This window comes from Pan paniscus, chromosome 8, assembly GCF_029289425.2.
Source record: "Pan paniscus chromosome 8, NHGRI_mPanPan1-v2.0_pri, whole genome shotgun sequence".
Lineage (NCBI taxonomy): Eukaryota > Metazoa > Chordata > Mammalia > Primates > Hominidae > Pan > Pan paniscus.
Genome location: NC_073257.2, coordinates 66372828 through 66393638, shown reverse-complemented (window position 1 = coordinate 66393638; position 20811 = coordinate 66372828). Strand labels below are relative to the sequence as shown.

The 20811-nt window shown below is 35.6% G+C and overlaps 1 protein-coding gene across 2 annotated transcripts in view; it reads left to right on the top strand.

The window, feature by feature from the left end:
• The window catches only part of PCDH15 (protocadherin related 15), a 1779889-nt gene that overhangs the window by 1507485 nt on the left and 251593 nt on the right, over positions 1–20811 (top strand). For both annotated transcript variants that reach the window (XM_055092816.2, XM_057298896.1), the window contains one exon: positions 11839–11967. In XM_055092816.2, coding sequence (XP_054948791.1) covers positions 11839–11967 — 129 coding nt within the window. The remainder of the gene's footprint in view (positions 1–11838; positions 11968–20811) is intronic.

The following is a 20811-nucleotide window of genomic DNA, read 5'->3' as shown; positions in this document are numbered from 1 at the left end:
TTAAAAATAAAAAAAAAATTGTTAGACATTCTGAACTGCTTTAAAATCACTTGTCTGTATTATCTGAACTGTCTCATCCACAACTGCCAGCATCCTGCTTTCTATGTATTGTAATATTACCATTGTTAATAATTATTTTCACCATTTCTATGCCATGTGTTAGGTGATTCTTTTTTTTTTCAATCAGTTGCTTATGTGTCAACTCAGTGCTACTGTCTAGAAATAATTTCAAACCCATTACAGATTGATAAGCAAGGCTCACTCAATTTAAATATCAACATATCTCCTCATTCCTTGAAATGATCTATTTAATCTATATAATACATTGGCTGAAAGTATACAATAATAATGTACTCTTCACATTTATTTTAGGAGGATTTCTGAGATTTTATTATAATAAAAATATAAAACTGATACCTGAATAGTTTTCTCATCTTAACTAAGAGTGAGATAAATAGAAATAATTAAATTTGGTAATTGCAATCTGTCCATAGTAAGCTATTTAACATTTTTCATACATTACATAAATAAACATACATATACATATAATAAAATATACAGAACAGTTGTAGAAAACAGTGAGGATAATAGGTACTTAGATGATAGAAAAGTAAATAAAACCTATGGCTAATTTTTATATAAGCAATCCACCTAATTATTATTATTATTTTTTGAGATGGAGTTTCGCTCTTGTTGCCCAGGCTGGAGAGCAATGGAAACATCTCGGCTCACTGCAAACTCAGCCTCCCGGGTTCAAGTGATTCTCCTGCCTCAGCCTCCCAAGTAGCTGGAATTACAGGAATATGCTACCACGCCTGGCTAATTTTTGTATTTTTAGTAGAGACAGGGTTTCACCGTGTTGGCCAGGCTGGACTCGAACTCCTGACCTCAGATGATCCACCCTCCTTGGCCTCCCAAAGTGCTGGGGTTACAGGCGTGAGCCACTGCGCCCAGCCTGCCCTAAATTATTACAGTATGTCTGTGTTAGATGTATGTAAAGAAGTCAGTGAGAGTTTCTGGAGGAAGTTATTGAAGAACTTGACTTATGATGAAAGTTTAGAGGGTAACTCGGCTAGGCAATAAGTGAGAGAAAATATTCTAAGGAGGAGAAGGAGAAATTATTTAGCATAGATTAAGAGGTATAATTACAGTGAAGTGAAATTAAGAAAGCATTCAGGTCAACCATTAAAATAGGAAAAAAAGAAAGGATAATACATAGCTTTGAAATATGTCACATTATAAATCAGAAACTAATGGCAGTAATATTAGCTAGAACATTTTAAGTCTGTCCTTAAAGTTTCTTAGACAAGGAAACAGATGGAAGGAAAATAGTCACAATCTACTAATAATACTTTTGACTACTTAAAACCAAAATAAGTTCTGGGCTAAAATCAGTAGTTTTGTTCTTTCTAGTTCATTGTTCAGTAATTTATTTGTATATTTTAATTCTCCTTGGACAGGACACTTAGCATTTCTAGGTCCTCGTTTCCTCATATAATCACTCAGGTTTCATTTCGCTTTAAAATGCTGATTTTCTGAGTAAATTTTGTGTTCATTTGTAAAGTTTGTAATGAGAATATCAGTAGAGTAGAAAGCATTTAGATTTCGAACAAAAGTTTATTCAGTTAATTCCATCATTTATATAATTTTACGGATATACTTATATGTAGGCATACACAGTGGGTTCCTGAAGAAAAAAAGTGATTATATAACAATAATATTCTCACGTCTTAATAGCACTTTTCTTATCTAAATATTTAGTAATTACAGTAAAATTAACCTTTTAAACTTAAGAATCATGTGGTTTAAAACAGATATTTAATAAACAGACAGATGGATGGAATTTATTGAAATGAAAATGTTAACAAGCAATTTGTGTGAAACAAATTGCCAGGATGAGTTTGAAAATTTGATCATGAGAATACACCTTTTCTACCATCTCAAAATGGGGATGATGGAGATAAGAGGTCACATTCTATTGGTCATTGTGAGCTTATTTGTAGACAGTATGGAGGAAGTTTGATTTGACTGTCCTTTTCTAAATTTACTTTGTTAATGATTGTTGAAAAATCTGTATAAGTTGCATATCTCATGTAATTTATTATTTTTTTAGCTATCAGGGGTACAGATAAAACTATACCTTTTCGATTCTAATTTTTTTTTGAAGATTCAGAACAAGGGTGTCTACTTTTACCATTTGTATTCAACATAGTATCAGAGGTCCTCACCAGAGCTATTAGGCAAAAAAAGAAAGAAAAGAGAGAGAGAGAAAGAGAGAAAGATCCAATTTGAAAAGGAAGAAGTAAAGTTATCTCTGTTTAGAGGTGATATGAGTTTGCATGTAGAAAACTTTAATGATTCCATACACACGTTTCATGTTTGCACACACATACACAAATGTTGGAACTAAGAAATTTTGCAAAGTATCAGAGTACAAAATCAGCACACAAAATCATTTGCATTTTCATAGATTGAAAATGAATGAATTAATTAAGAAAACAATTCAATTTGCAATAGTATCAAAAAGAATAAAATACTCAGGAATTAACTTAACCAGGGAGATAAAAGACTTGTATAATGAAAACTACAAAACATTTTGGAAAGAAATTAAATAAAACATAACTAAATTGAAAAATATCCCATGTTCATGGATGGGAAGACTTAATATTGTTAAAATGTTAATACTCTCCCAAGCAATCTACAGATTTACTGAAATTTCTATTAAAATCCCAATGATGTTATTTGTAGAAATAATTTTTTTAAAAAAATAAACTTATTCTAAAACTTATCTTTAAAATTTCAAGGAACCCCAGATAGCCAAAAAGAAAAATAAATAACAAAGCTGGAGAACTTATACTTCTTGATTTCAAACTAACTACAAAGCTACAATACTCAAAACAGAGTAGTACTAGCATAAAAACAGAAATACAGGCCAATGTAATTTAATAGAGAATCCAAAAATAAACTTTCACTTAATTGGTCAGATAATTTTTAAGATGGGTGCTATGATCATTCTACATGCAAACGAATGAAGTTGGACCTTATCTAACATCACATGCAAAAACAAACTCAAAAGTGATTCATGACCTAAAATGAAAACTGAGTCTATAGAACTCTTAGAAGAAAACATAGGGCAAAAGCATCATTACATTGCATTTGTCAGGGATTTATTTGCTATGACCCCAAAGACACAGACAACAACAACAAAAAATAGACAAGTTGGAATTTGTGATTTTGTAAAGGGGTGTCAAAGACAGAGAATAAGAAAGCAACATAAAAATGGGAGAAAATATTTGCAAATCATATATATGATGTCATTAATATTCAAAATATATAGTTTTTTTTTTTTTTTGAGATGGATTTTTGCTCTGTCACCCAGGCTGGAGTGCAGTGGCGCAATCTCGGCTCACTGCAAACTCCGCCTCCCGGGTTCACGCCATTCTCCTGCCTCAGCCTCCCGAGTAACTGGGACTACAGGCACCTGCCACCATGCCTGGCTATTTTTTTGGAGTTTTAGGAGAGATGGGGTTTCACTGTGTTAGCCAAGATGGTCTCAATCTCCTGACCTCGTGATCTGCCCACCTCAGCCTCCCAAAGTGCTGGGATTACAGGTGTGAGCCACCACGCCCAGCCCGAGAGTTTTTTAAAGAAAACAAAAATAAACAAACTGATTCAAAATTGGCAAAGGACTTGAATAGACACTTTTCCAAAGGGGATATATAAATGACCAGTAAACATATGAAAAAACACTTAGCATTACTAAATATTATGGAAATGCAAATCAAGGCCACAATGAGGTACCACCTCACACCCAGTAGAGATGCTATTATAAAAAACAAACAGAAAACAAAACAAAACAACAACAACAACAACAAAATAACATGTCGATGAGGATGTGGAAAAATTGGAACCCTTGTGCACTATTGGTGAGAATGTAAAATGGTACAACCACTGTGGAAAACAGTGGTAGTTTCTCAAAAAATTAAAAATAGAATTACTATATGAGCCCCCAATCACACTTTCATTTATATATCAAAAAAATTGAAAGCAGAGTCTCAAAGAGATATTTGTATTCCCATGTTCATAGCAGCATTATTCACAATAGCTAAGATGTAAAAGCGACCCAGTTTTCCATGTTTATGTAGAGTAATATATAAACAAAATGTGGTATATACATATAATGAAATATCATTCAGCCTTAAGATGGAAGAAAATATGATATACACCATATCACAGATAAATCTTGAGAACATTATGCTAAGTGAGATTAGCCAGTCACAAAATGTTAAATTCCATATGATTCCACTTATATTTTGGTACTTATAATGGTCAAAAATCACAAAGACTCGAAGTAGAATGATGGTTGCCAGAGGATAAAGAAAAGAGAAATGGGGAGTTATTGTTTAATGTTATAGAGCTTTTGTTTTGCTAGATTAAAAGAGTTTTAGAGATGGATAGTGATGATGGTTGCACAAGAATATGAATATACTTAATACCACAACATTTTACATTTAAAAATTGAGATAGTACAAACAAATACAGAAAAAAAATCTAGAGGTGGACAGTGAAGAGATGGTGCAGGTGCACATCAGTGCCATTGAGGATGCCTGCTGGCTATTTTCTGCTTTGCCATTTTTATTGTCTACTTTCATTCCCATCTTCTGCAACTCTAGACGTCACTTCTCTATACCAGACAAACAAAGTATAAAGATGAATGCCGGAAGAGTCTGCACCCTTGCTTTATTTTAACAAAGAACCAAAGTTTTTTCAGAAACCCCATCTAGCAGATTTCCTTTTAGATATTCTTATCTGTAAGTAGCAACAGTGGGTAGAAAAATAGCTAGGAAGTAGGGCTTATGGATTGCAGCTGTGTTAATCAACCAGTAACACAGTGAAAGATATAAATAAATATGCGAACAGTGATCAGTAATTTTTTTCATTTAAAATGTGAAGTTATTCTGTAGCCTAGATATTTCTGGCCAGATTCCGTGTGTTCAGCAATATTATTTTCCTTCTTAATTGATACAATAGGTAACTTGATTCCATCATGGTTTGATTTCTGTAAAATGCTCTTGAATTACTGGATTGAATTACTCAGTTATGGCTTTCAATCTGAACACTTGTAATATTTTACAACTTCAGATTGCTAGAAGACTTAGCATCTTTGTTTTTGTCTTGCAATATTATTTCCTAAATTTCTTTGAAACATGGCAATATAAATGAACAATTAACATTTAAAAGTTGAGCATTTAACTTCATAATCAAATAGGAAACTTTAACAAAAGCAAAAATACGTGCGTGAGAAAATGTGTGAGGTTAAAGTAACTATGAATTTCAAAATAGTTGATTTAATAATCTTTTAGAACACAATACATATGGTTATATAATAGTAAAACTTTAAACATTTAAGTCATATATGTGAATCTTTACAATATATGTAACTTGTTTATGTACGAATATATAAATATTTATATCTATAGTTCTATATTATATATACTATAGTATACAGGTATACTATAAATACTTTCTGATATTTTTGAAAAATATATATTTATATAAAAACATGCACGATTGCATAAAATGTGTATACATACATACACACATACATATATAATCTTTACACACTACACTCAGATGTGCACAGAGAAAAAAATCTTTATTTTTTATACCTGATGTAATCTTCCTACTTAGACAATAATGTATAAATATGTGTTTGGACAGGTAGGGAATAGATGTAATCTGGGTCACGCTTAAGTTTCTTAGAACAGTATTTCAGCATTATCTGTTTAAGACAATATAAATACTCACTAGTTAAGCTGCCAACCAAACCTCTCCTCCCTGACTTCATTCTAAAATTCTGGTCTAGATGTAACATGTATTTACCAGTCCTTTATGCTGGTAGTATGGCTTCTCTCTCTTGACACCTCTCTCTGCCATTGCTGTATATTCAGTGCCATAACCTATTAGATGTGACCTCCCATAGAACCTATGGAAGTTTTCTGGAGGCTTACATACTCCTAAAATCTACTGTGATTATTTCACCCAAATTTCTCTTACTTTCCCAGTCATCATTTCCCCCTTCTTCCAAAATGTTTCTGCAGCGCCTCTTCATTTAAGGAGGGGTCTAAAGTGGCAGTAGGGGATGAGGAGGAGGACCTCTGCCTCCTGCCTTCATGTCTCTTCTGTGTCTCCCTTTCTCCTTCCCATAATTCGTAATAGAAGGAACTTCCCTTTTCTCTTTCTCAAAGAAATTCTAGATTTTATGTATATTTTTTTCCTTCAGAAGGAAAGAAAGCCTCCTGGCTAATCTTTAATGGTAGGAAGGACCTCCACTCTACATCATGAATGAAACTCTACAATCTGAATGAAGTTGGCTTGGCTCTGAACTGTGTAGCAACAAGATGACTTGCACTTAAGGATGAAAATGTTTTAAATTAATATTCTCTAAATACTATACCCATTATTGAATATTTTTCTTGTTTTATTGGCCTAAACAAAAAATGATCGAATTCTAAACTATAAATCCTCATTGTCCCATTGTTATTGAAAAGAATTTTAGATATAGTAGTGAAGATTTTTATTCAGATAGGAAAACTTTGTGTTCTATAAATAACATTTCTTGTGCTTTCTCACAGATGGAAATTTTCAATATTCTTTCTAGCTCTTCTTTTTTCAGACATTTAAATAAAATAAGTTATAAGGTAATTTATTTCAGCATGTAGTAAAAATTATAATAAAAATAGATATTTAAAGTATCTAAAAATATTCATTGAGCTGACATTGTGTGTTCTATTAGTAAACACGATAGACACATTTCTTAATAAAATAATGTCTTTATTATTTCTGAGAATATATAGTGAATCTTGTTGACTATAGAAAAGAAATTGCACCTTTGAAATTAAACACTCATGTTTTTATTTAAGAAATAGATAAATGATAAGTGCTCCATAATTATAGTGTTACCTTACCTCTGATAATGTTTTCTGCTTTCTTAATGAACAAATTGAAATATTCCTGATTGATTCCTATACATACCATGAGTCTCTGCTCAGATAAATTCTAAGCATACATGTTTCTTAAACCATGTATTGAATGTCATTGAATTTCAATCATCTAATATAAATGTAATAGCACAAAACAAATGGCTGTGCTATGAGATGCACACAAAATATAAAGAAATAGTTTTCTAGCCATGAAATGTTTAACAAATTTTGTGTCAAAAGATGTAAAAATTAAATGATAAAAAAATGCATTTTTTGTGATTAAATAAAAAACAAACATCCCTTCTCTTATCCTCTCTAGCATTAAAGCCAAAATTGCTTATTAAATTCGTAGTATTACACACTGCCCTTAAAAGTGTTCATTAAGTTGATTAACAAGAAAATGTATTAAAAATTATTCATTAAATTATTGAGCAAAACACATTTCTGGTTTTCTTACATAGCTAAACATATGCTAATCAGAAAACCCAGTTATCTGACTTCCAGCTATTTACTCAGGAAATGAAAATTGTATTATTTATCCATTGCTCAAAACTGTATAATACAAGGCGCATTTACAAGGTCAAATTAACAGGACTTGGTGACTAATAAATTGCATGTATGAGATAAAGTAACTTAGAAAACTAGTTAATTATTTTGCCATGTCATTTCCTGAGATAGGAAATACTAGAAGAGAATAAATAAGATACTCTTAATGTATGTTCTCACGAATTTCAAATAATGCATTGTGTATTGATAGATGAATTTACACTACTTTCTTTGACTATGGCTTTATAACTCACTTTTTTTATACTATTAAAAAACAACAACAACAACAAAAAACAAAAGATGAGCTGGATATCGTGGCTCAGACCTATAACCCCAGCACTTTGAGAGGCCAAGGTGGGATTGAGATGAGAAGTTTGAGACCACCTAGGCAACACACTGAGACTCTGTCTCTACAAAAATAAAATAAAGAAATAAAAATTAGCTGGGCATAGTGGCGTGCACCTGTAGTCCCACCTACTTAGGAGACTGAGGTGAGAGAATCACTTGAGCCTAGGAGTTCAAAGCTGCTGTGAGCTATGATCGCATAATGCACTCCAGCCTGGGCAACAGAATGAGACATGTCTCAAAAAAACAACAACAATGAAAATAAAAAAAGATGCTATATTAATATCCTTCTTTCAGAGCCATACTAGTTTATAAAAATAAATGTGTATTCAAATTACAATAGTAAGCTGGGTGCGATGGCTCACGCCTGTAATCCCAGCACTTTGGTAGGCCAAGGCGGACAGATTGTTTGAGGTCAGGAGTTCAAGATCAGCCTGGCCATCATAGTGAAACCCCATCTGTACTAAAAATACAAAAATTAGCCAGGCATGGTGGCACATGTCTGTAATCCCAGCTACTCAGGAGGCTGAGGCAGGAGAATTGTTTAAACCTGGGAGGCGGAGGTTGCAGTGAGCAGAGATCATGCCACTGCACTCCAGCCTGAATGAAAGAGTGATACCTTGTCTCAAAACAAACAAACAAACAAAAACAGAAATATCTTGCACTGTTGAGAATGAGACATATATTTTGAAAATTCTTCTATGGTATTACACAAAGTAAATTCTAAGACACATTTAAATTAAATAATGAACATGAAAGTGTTCAATTACAGTATTTAGTACTAACATGCAAATATTTCCAGCTAGTGGAATTATAAGTTAATACAACTTTTGAGGAAATAATCAGTGAGTAAACTCCATTGATGGAAAATAGGTAACTTTTTATTTATTAGGTTTATTAGTTTGAGATCTTTTTAATTTAACTGGCATTATATATATATATTCATATTTAAAATTAATTGTTGTGAACACGTGTTAATGACATATGGTCCTAACAATTAATTAAAGTGATCTGTTTTCATTTGCTAATTTTTAAGCTTGAACAATGAAAAGAAGTCTTTCCTTAATAAGATATAAACATTCTCTATGGCACAGATCCATATTGAAGCATATTGTTGCCATCCTTCTGAACCAATCAAGAAAAATTAAATAAATATGATTTACACCTAACTAATTTATAAATATTTCCATAGGTTCAGAACAATAGTCAATAGACCTAATGGATAGCCCTGAAATCCTCATTTTTACATAAGTATTTCTGAAGCAAGTGGTATTAAAAAATTTCAAGAAATATATAAACTGGAAATTATTCTATGTATAGTTGTGACTGTACATTTCTGTAAGACATGGATTTTTTTTCATGTCATATAAAATTCAGTAAGAAATGAAGAAAATGCCTGCATGTCCCATAAATATCATCCCCTATTAGCACAAAATTATGGAATTGTTATTTGACTTCTTAGTTTACTTAGTGATCTGGTTGTATTCTTCATTATCCACTTAAGAGTTATAGTCTTAAACTGAGGATACAGAATAGTCTGAAAACATGAATAGAAATTTTAAAGAATAGGATGAGAAAAACAGTGGATTGACAGGTAAAGACAGGCTGGTGTAAAGGGGGTCAGGCCATTTGAAGAAAAGCCAGCAGACTCCAGGGTCACCATTCTTAGATTTTGGATCCAGGCTGTAAATTTCAGTGTCTCGTTAACCCTCAGGCAAATTGGGAACTACCGCAACTGTAAAAAACACATCTTCTTTACTGCTTTCAATTCTAAGGCAAATTTTAAAGAAATAATATTTGTTAAAATACTTTTTGTCATAAAAGCATGGTAGCCTTTTGGGAGAACATTTAGAAAATATATAAAAGTAATGAGGAAAATGAAATGATCTGGATTCCATCTAGTCAAGTAGCACTTGAATTTCTTTAAACATACTTACATATATCAACACACATGTGTATGTTTGTGTGTGTGCATCTTTTAAAGTAAATAATTTTAAGAAAATATAACACAGAGACTAATGCACAAACAATAATTCTACAGTTTAATGAATTTTTACATAGAGAACACACCTATGTAACCACTACTCATAACAAAAAACAGAAATTAATCAGCACTCCAGAAGCTCAGCTTTGTGATCATTTCTGTCGCTATTCGATCCTCTTTTTCAAAGTGACCCGTATTCTAATTTTTATCACCATGTAGGGATTATGCCTGTTTTTGAAGTTTATATAAATGGAATCATATAGTATGTGTTATTTATGTTCTAGAAACTTAGGTTCATGAAATTAATCCGTGTTATTACTTATAGCAGTAGTTTGTACATTCTCAGTACTTCATATGATTCCATTGCATACATAAAACACAATCCTGTATAACCATCTATTATCAATGGACATTTGGGTTGTTTCCAGATTTTGACTATATAATGATGTTCTGACCATCTTTGTACGTGTCTTTAAATAAAAATTTTATTTAACTTTAAATACAAAAATGTGTGCAAATCACATATGAATAGCAACATAAATTTTCAAAGGGTAAGCCAACATACAAATAAAGAAATAAGCCATCACTAACACCCAGGAATTCCCTGCTATGCATGGTAATTATTAAGTGACTACTGAATACTGTGCATGAAAAAATTTATAGAGGCTTGGGTAAAGTTACATTACTAAAAAAAGTATTTGCTTTTGCTTCTGTTAAAATAGGGGCAGATCACCTAAATCCAATCAGAGTTTCAATACTGGGTTTACATTTGAGGGAGGTTTGGTCTTTTTCCCAAGCACCATGACTTGCATGGTATAGAACTTCTGTGACCCCAACAGAAAGCATTGGGTATTTACCAAGATCTGTCCTCTTTAATAGCTAAAAAAAAAAAAAAAAAAAAAAAAAAAAAAAAAAAATCACTTGACTCCTTAGCCCCATGACTGCTGCAAAACCTTTTCAGCTTCACTCAAGTCACTTCTTAGTGCTCAGGAGTTTAGCCTCTCACTACAAATCACTTACTAATTAATGGAACTTGCCTTTTTTTAAACAAAAGGTGGATAATTCTCTCATGACAGTATCACCTTGCTTTTTCCTCCTCCTTTTTATTTATAGTTACTAAATATTTAATACCATAGCATACCAGGTTTCTTACTTTCCAGGTTAATATTCTTTCTCTCTGTACCTTTGCTCTCAGCCTTTTGTGATCAGCCCCACACTGTGACAGAGCTAGGTAGAGGTTCTGTGCTGTACTCAGGCTTTGATTAGAGAGAGCAGTTTCCAGCTTGAATCACGCATGAAGATAGTCATTGATTGTGCAGAAGTCATTGACCTACATAATATTGACTGCAGCAGGCCAGGGATTTAACTTTTAACTAGGTAGCACACACTACTGGTAGGTTTACCTGCATACCATTTCCGTAAGCTGTATGCTTATAAGATAATCATTTCATGCCTAGTATATGGTACTCAAACTCTTGGTTTAAATGTACACCTAGAAAATTATTAAGGTAGCATTTTTCGATAGCATGAGCTTTCCAGAAAATGCCCATTTGATGTACCATGCTATTTGATAATGTACTGGTTTTATTTTTAAACAGTCAAAAATACAAGCAGCAAAAACTACAGAAATGGCACATTTCAGAGATAAAGCAGTGTATGTGTGTATAAACAAAAGCTTGTCACCCATAAAATGTGAACAAGATAAAGGTAAAACCGTTTTCCTCCAGGAAATACTTGACATTTCCAAAAAGATGTTTGCCCTTTAATATCATCATTTGCTTTTCCCATCTGTTTTTTGAGGTGGGAAGCTTCTTTGCAAGCTTCTTTTTTTTTATTTTTTTATTTTTATTTTTTGGAAAGCTAAGGATTAGAAAGAAAAATGAGATGCTTTTCAGATAGACAAATGCCAGGATGACTACTTAAATGAATTCTAAGTAAAAATAGCTCCTCTCACATTTAATGCTTGTGTTTTTCTTTAAGACCTCAACTGCCACAGTAAACATAGTGGTGACAGATGTCAATGACAATGCTCCAGTGTTTGATCCTTATCTGCCAAGAAATTTATCTGTGGTGGAAGAAGAAGCCAATGCCTTTGTGGGTCAAGTAAAAGTAAGTGGAATATTTATATAGATCTTATATGCAGTTTTTCAAAGAGCGTAAGTTTATTACATTTTAATTCTCAAAAGAAACTCAGCTAATGTAATCTGTTAAATGACTGTGCTGGATATTCTTCAAGACTTTAAAAAATGAATCATATCCTATATATTTTAATTAACTTTCAAGGATACAGATTTACATTTTATAATTATTGTATAATTTAAACATTGATTAATGTGATAGTATGCTAATTTAATATATATTTTTAGTTTCTGAAATTAAAACATTTTACAGAAACATGTAATTAGGTATACTACTAGGTATGGATGTGGACATTTAGACCTCAAAATATATATATTTAGATTTGAATTCATTACATTAGGTAAATACTATCTTTAGAGTCTACCGTGTGTTTCTAATATTTTGCACACACACCTTTTCCAGCACTCAGAAGATTTACTCGTAGTAAACTTACTCTTAGTGTTCTTCTAAGTGCTTCTGGATCTACCTGGACATATTAGCCAGTGTCTGTGGTTCATTTGATGAATAATTCCTTTATTGTTAAAACAGAGACAGTACTTCCTCATTTGGGCCATTCTTGGTCTTGAACATAATAATTGGTCTAGAAGTCACAGAGAAGAAAATAATTGGAGGAAGATGTGCACAATTTGAAGTATCAACCTCAGATGAGGTGTTTATGTGGTCTTCAGAGGAGGAAAGAATCTTGGTTTAGTGAGGTGTGAGCCACCCAGATGTTCCAAACCCAGAGTTCAGGGTCCTACTCCTTCCCTGTGAAGGTTCTGACTTTTCCACAGAAGGCGTGCTGGTGCTTTCAAGTGAGGCTTCTCTACTGTTCTGCTATTCTTATAACCAGGCACAAGATCTGATTTTTAGTTCAATCTCCTTTAAACTGCAAAAGGAGAGGGTTGCTTTAAATGGTGTTATAGAGATCTTGTGACGTTCACACCATGTCCTGAGATTTTGATTGACCAGTTGAAGCTTTTTTAAAAGTCATTTTTTCCTTCAGATCACTGACAATACTTACAGCTACCAACTCCACAGTCATTATCATTATCATTGTCACTATCTCAAATTCTGGAAATACTGCATAAGGCATACATAACCTTATATGTTTATGCCATCCCAATTCACATAGGGGATAATCTTGGTCATTGTGATGTTATAAAATGCCAACTGGTCCTGATACCAACTGGCCAACAAGCGATTCAACTCCAGCATCCCATCTGAAGGCTCTGCTCCCCACACCGTAGTACCTCTGGTGTCCAGTGGCTTACTGTGGATTCTCCAACAGAAAATCTGGACACAAAATATTCATGTATAAATATTTTTTGAGAAGTGTAGATAACAGTGATAAGGAAGTGAGAAAGTGCGGCAAAGAAGAGAAGGTAGCCAGTAACAAGATTGCTATTAAACCAGCAATCATAAGGAGAACTGAAACTTCACTCCAAGGGCAAACTCTAGAAAAAGATGCAAACTCATGCATCAGAGTTATCTGTCCTGATAGTTTTACTTGTCCAGTTCCTAAGAGGTTATGGAACTGGAAAACATATACACTAAATCCTGAGAGTAATTAGCTGCAATGTTGGCCAATGGGCTGCCAAGTTTTTGGATTTTCTTGCCTCCAGTAGAAGCAAGTAGTCAAATTCCCTCGGCATAATCTGATAGAAGGGAACTGAGTCAGGCTGTAGATACTGATGGCAGCAGTGGCCCATCTGGAGCAGCCACTGCAAAGACACCAGCTACAGCAGAGGAGGTATGACCTGGGCTAAATGCTCCAGGGAGCCGGTGGGAGCAAGGAGCAGGCAGGAACCTAACCCCCTTCCAAGTTGGCAGGGTGAGAGCCCTGCCATCCTGGGTGTAGCTCCAGCTGCCCAGCTGTGGCTGCAGACCTAGGCATCTCTGTGCTCTCAGGGATCCAGGAAGCTCCCCTGCCCCCACAGAGTCGGAAGTGCCTGTTCCCCCTGCCTGACCTCTTCCAGCTCCTGGCACCCCTTCCAATTTTGAAGCAAAGTTCAGGCCGAGCCCAGGTGCTGTCACAACCAGGCTGGGTGTGTGCGTGCTTGGGTTGGTGCTGACATGCCAGCCCCCTGCCACCTCGGCCTCCTGTGAACTTTGGGCGCCAATGAACATAGGAGGGAGGCCAAGAGGGGACAGAGGGCTGCTCACTGTGGGCCTGCAGGCACTCCTCCTCATAAACAGCCTGGGCACCATGAACAACATGATTGATGGCAGCAGAAGACAGGCTCCTGGGTGGAAAGTGGGGTGTCCCTGGTGAAGCCCCACCTTCAAGCCAGGGATGGCCTGAAGCCTGGGGACCAGCCCATCAGTTCCTGTGGAGTCCGTGGCCCAGAGTGAAAACTTACGGTGCTTTTACCGGGCCTGCCCATGGCCACCCGTGGACCAATCAACATGTACTTCCTCCTTTCTGAGCCCATAAAAACCCTGGAGCCAGCCAGCCTCACACAGACATCAAGAATACCAGCTGCAGGGAGGAGATTTCCTCTTCGTGTCTCTTGGGATCACCTTCTGCAGAAAGGAACTACCTATTCCGGGTCTTCTCTCTGCTGAGAGCTGGACACTTATGGGGATAACCTGCCTATGGATAGAAGCTACACACTTCGGTCTCCTGAGAGCTGTTCTGTTGCTTTGTAAAGCTCCTCTCCACCTTAACTCTCCAGCTGTGCGCGTACCTCATTCTTCCTGGATGTGGGCCAAAAACTCGGGACCCACCAAATGGCAGGAATGAAAGAGCGGTAACACAAACAGGGCTAAAACCCTGTTTAGTTGCCACCACACTCACCATGTGGCGAGCAACAAAAAGGAGAGAAGAGTTGCGGCTCTTCAGGGAGCCCCTCATCCAGACGCGGGTGCTCACAGCAGAAGCCTCTTGCCCTGTATCTGATTCAATCTAAGGTTTGCTGGGAGAGGGTAGCTGGAGCTACCCGTCCCGCCAAAGCAGCTAGCGTGCGTGGCTATGCACAGTGACAAGACCCTGCACTTGCTCGCTCATGCACCCCTCGCTGCTCTGAACCTGGCTTGCCCTGGCAAAGTGTCGGATTTAGCCCAGTAGCATGAGCCAAGCACAGCCTGCCAGGTGGAGTGGGTGCTACAAACACAGCTAGTCCGAGCAAAACTTGGGCAAAGGTGCCACCACCCACAGAGGCTTCTGGCTGGAAAAGCAACACCCTTAGGATCCAGTGACAATACCAGGAGGTGGAAGTTGGCCAAAGCATACCAGATGCTCTGAGGGACATGCATAGGACACTGACAAGTTTGGCTACACCAAGAAAACAAGGTAATAAAGTCTATAACAGGGGCATGTGCAAAAAATATCATCAAAGGAGAAATGCTGAAGTTGACTCATGAAGGAAGAATACAGGTAAGAGAGAAGTTGAGAGGAGTTGGAATCTGTTAGGGAAAGTTAGTTGTATAAGTAAAGGCACAGAGAAATGAGAGTGTGACATAGCATAGTTACAATGAATAAGACGTACCATGTCATAAACACTTTTCTATACCATGTTGTAGAAGGTGACGGGGGAGCCACTAAAGGGTCTGAGGTATGGCAACATCTGATTTGTATTTTATAAAAATTACTCGTGATATATTGAAATGGGAGATTCTAAATCCAGAAGGCAGAACTAGGAGGCAATTGTAATAAACCAGGCATATGAGGCTTGAACTAATGTAATTGTCTTTATTAATGATAATTAAGTTATATTACAGTTGTCAGTTTAAAATGCCACATTGCTGAAAACTGAAAAACTTCATTTAGCCATATATATATTAACTATTCAGTTAAAAACAAACAAGGATTGAAATTATTTACAAAAATGATCTTTCCCATTTTCTTAATTTATTTAGCTTGGAGAGATAAAGCCCAAATGGAATATATAACTAAAAACACACAAGTAGACATCAACATGATGATTAGTTTTTAGTTAGATTTCTCTTCCTTTTTTTCTTATTTTTTTTCCCACTTTTCCTAGTGATTCTTTGTTCTTGAATTATTGTGTTAACCTTGTTGTTGTCTCCTGGTTCTTAAATTTGATAAGAAATGGCCTCTATAATTTATTTCAGTTTTTAAAATTGAAATATGGACCTTAGCCTGGTCTTTAGGCAATAACTTGTTTTCATAAAAACTAAAACGATGTTGAAAGTAAAAAGGAAGAGGAAGACATCCAAGGCAGGCTGCATCTAACTGATTCTGCACAGTGTAATGTTTATAGGATGGAATTTTGATGCTCATAATGGTTGCTACCTAATGATAATTATATCATATATTAATTTCACTAAATTACTCATGCTCTGCTTGTAAAATTTAATTTTAATTGTCATCAAAAACTATTAAGACTTAAAACCAAGATACATATTCTTAATTACTATACTGAATTTGAGTTATCAACTTTGTGTTTATATTCTATTGATATTTTAATATGAATAATCCAATATTTGAATTAAAATGCTGAAGGGAGTTTTCATTTAGTTGTTTTTTTTGTTTTTGTTTTTGTTTTTTTTTTTTGAGACAGAATCTCACTCTTGTCACCCAGGCTGGATGGAGTGCAGTGGAGTGACCTCGGCTCACTGCAACCTCTGCTGCCCAGGTTCAAACTTCACCTGCTTCAGCCTCCTGAGTCGCTGGGATTACAGGCGCCCTCCACCATGCCCAGCAAATTTTTGTACTTTTAGTAGAGACAGGTTTGTGCCATGTTGGCCAGGCTGATCTTGAACTTCTGACCTCAGGTGATCTGCCCGCCTTGGCCTCCCAAAGTGCTGGGATTACAGGCCTGAGCCACCACACCCGGCCTCATTCAGTTTTTAAAGGTAGTGTTGTAGTAACAAATAATAACTAAGGAATACTTTTGAAGCAAATTTATGGATTATACATAGCAAAAAGTTTTATCCAGCATATTAAAAAATAACCTACCAATCAACAATTTTTAATGTTTATCTTTTTATTCACAAGGTATCATATTATACCTTGTGCATTTAGAATTGAAAACTGTAACAATATGTATGAAAAGATATAGTCAAAGCCTAGTAAATACAGTAAGTATATACTCTGTGTCAAGTGTCAAATGGGTGCTATAAATTCTTTACTGCAAGGAAAAAGAGACATTATAATAGACTGAGGTGGCCAGGTTAGGGTTCATGAGAAAAGCAGATTATTCTTGGTTCTTTTCAATGTATTAGTGAAATCTTTGTTGGAAATTAAAAAAAAAAAGGAAATAAAAATACCAGCCAAAAAAATGTAATATGAAATATAATCCAGCTGAAGAAGCAATTTGAGGACTCTAAGTCAGTATTCTGACAATAATGGAAGAGCTGTTTAAAGGAGTTCTGGAAAAATGATTAAAAATACATTGAGTTCAGATGGGGCCTAATGAAATAGTGAATGATATGAAGACTTAGTGTAATATTTTGCCGAGTATCCTTGAGAGTATTTCACAGGAGATAGAATCTAGAGGATTTGTATGCATATCTTGACTGTGGACCACAAGCATGCAAATAATTGATCTTTAGAATGGGTCTCAGATATGAGAGGCCTCTTACTAGAGGCTTCATACTCAACTGCAGAACTCTCAGATGATCCCAAGTCTTTGGGGGAGCAGATGCCAGTAGAAGCCCCCAAATGCAGTCATATTCTGATCAAATCTGCAGGCCTGGTCCTGGACCCCTCAAGTCTCAAAGGAATAGGCATTTGGGAATATACAACAGCAGAGCATGATATAACTTCTGTGAAGGTCCATTCAGCCTTTAGATAGACTGACTCTAAGCCAGTCTACTAAATCTGTGTCCAGCTTTCCAGCCACTTACCTTTAAAAGCCTGTTTTATACTGGACTGTGACTTCTAGACTCACCACACAGGGACCCCGGACTTCTCATCTTACCTAACAACCCTCACCTCTTATGCTCCTTACATACTTTAATGAGACGACCACTCCCTGGTCACTTGGTTCATCCTGTCACTAGATCACGTGACTCCATGAATCCAGACCGAGCATCCCAACAAGATGGAGAACTTAATGAACAGCTTAAAATATGGGCCATGGAATAAAACTACCTGAGTTCAAATTTGACTTGCCAAAATAACTAATGCAATCTTGGATAACTAATTTAGCTTCTCTGGGACTGGACTTTGCTATCGCAAAATGGAGATAATAATAGAATTCATCTCAAGTAGTGATTTGAAGGATTAATACATACACATAATATATGTACAGGTTTAAAATAAGGAATGAAGCTAATATGCACTTAATTTTTATTATTATAATTATGTTAAATACTAAATAATTTATAAAGTATGGCTACGTATATTATAGAAAGTAATATTTTTTACAACACTATGAACTAAATGCAAACAATTGTTTATGATTTTTCGAAATACAGTAGTTGCACTCTTGCATTTGCCTAATATTACCATATTTAGAGAAAATTTTAATGGAAGTACTGTTCTTAAGAAACTATAAAATCTTAAGTTGATAAATGATTCTCTTCTACTGCATCACTACAATCATAGTCAGTCAGATTGTAAACAGCGTTTATCCTTTTTAAGTGTGTTAGCCAAAGCTTAGTCTTTGATAATAACAAATGTACAAATCAATATTTAGTACATGAACATATATATGCATATAGTCACATTTGTAGGATATTTTAGAAATTTAAAGGAAATGAAAGATATTTGTTATTATCAAAATAGAGCTCATGGTTGCGATCCTGATTTTTGTATTTTTGTTTATTCATCTTAAAATAAGTCCAGCTAGTGGGATATGTGGAGCTTGCATTGAAAGAAGCATATTGGATAGACTGACAGCTCTAGTAAAAAATCAGTAATAATGACTATCAATTTTTGAATTCTTACAATGTGCCATGAACTATTCTAAATGCTTTCCATTGTACATATTTGAATTACTTTCAAATGTTTGGTCTTAACCACTCTACTATACAGGATTCTCCAATGACCATGCTTCCTGTGACTTGCTCATGCGTATCTGAACTGAAAAAATACAAACATGCGTTAGGTGGCTATCAAAGTGTTGTTCCTGGAAAAGCAGCATCAGCATCAGCATCAGCACCAATAGAAACACCTTAGAAATGCAGACTGCTATACTCTATACCACAGAGATTGAATCAGAAACCCTAGTGTTGGGGCCAGAAATCTGTGTTTTAGTGAGCTCTGCCATTGATTCTGGTTTATACTAACCTGTGCCATGCACAAGCGCATGTGTATATGTAAGAAAGAGAGAAAAAGGAAAAGGGAGATAAAGAAATATTATGTGTTAGAGGAAAAATATAAAATTCTTTTATGTATTATGTATTTACTTATTGTTATATAAGATAAATAGGGTAAAGCTGGGTCTGTTGTTGGGATTATGCATAATTATTATTGTATTATTGTTATTGTGCATACTCCCAACAATAGACCCAATTTAGCCTAAACTAGTTACTTTACATAACAATAATAAATAAGTCAATTTCTTGTCAAATGTTCATGTCTAAAAGTGGCATGATGAAAATCATTTTCATTTGTAGCAATATGAATGGAAATGGAGGTTATTATGTTAAGTAAAATAAATCAAGAATAGAAAGACAAATATCACATGTCCTCACTCATAGGCTGGAGCTGAAAAAGTTGTTCTCATGGAAATAGAGAGTAGACTGATAGATACCAGAGGCTGAGAAGAATGGTGGTGGTGGAGGATGGGGCTGATGAAGAAAGTTGTTACAAACATACTGTTAGAAGAAATAAGTTCTGGCTAGGTGTGGTGGCTCATGCCTGTAATCCCAGCATTTTGGGAGGCCGAGGCGGTTGGATCATCTGAGGTCGGGAGTTTGAGACTAGCCTGACCAACATGGAGAAATCCTGTCTCTACTGAAAATATAAAATTAGCTGGGCATGGTGGCACATCTCTGTAATCCCAGCTACCCAGGAAGGCTGAGGCAGGAGAATAGCTTGAAACCGGGAGGCAGAGGTTGCAGTGAGTCGAGATTGCACCACTGCACTGCAGCCTGGGCAACAAGAGCAAAACTTGGCCTAAAAAAAAAAAGAAAGAAAGAAATATGTTCTAATGTTTGATAGCAGATATGGTTTGGTTGTATCCCCAACCATATGGTTTGGGGATATGACCGATATGGTTTGGTTGTATCCCCACCCAAATCTCGAACTGTAGCTCCCATAATTCCCACACGTCGTGGAAAGGACCAGGTGGGAGGTGACTGAATCATCAGGGCAGGTCTTTCTCATGCTGTTCTTGGGATAGTGAGTAAGTCTCACAAGATATGATGGTTTTATAAATGGGAGTTCCCCTGCATACGCTGTCTTTCCTACCACCATGTAAGCCAGGAGTTTGATCCTCATTTGCCTTCTGCCATGAAAGCAGGCCTCCTGAGCCATGTGAAACTGTGAGTCAATTAGACTTCTTTCCTTGATAAATTACCCAGTCTCAGGTATGTGTTTATTAGCAGCATGAAAACAGTCTAATACAGTGAATGCGTACCAGTAGAGTGTGGTGCTGCTGGAAAGAGACCCAAAAATATGGAAGCAACTTTGGAACTGGGTAACAGGCCTGGGTTGGAACAGTTTGGAGGGCTCAGAAGAAAATAGGAAAATGTGGGGAAGTTTGGCACTTCCTAGAGACTTGGAGGGCTCAGAAGACAGGAAGATGAGGGAATGTTTGGAACTTCATAGAGAATTATTAAATGACTTTGACCAAAATGCTGATAGTGATATGGACAATAAAGTCTAGGCTGAGGCGATCTTTGATGGAGATGAGAAACTTGTTGGGAACTGGAGTTAAGGTCACTCTTGCTATGCAAGAGACTGGCGGCATTTTGCCC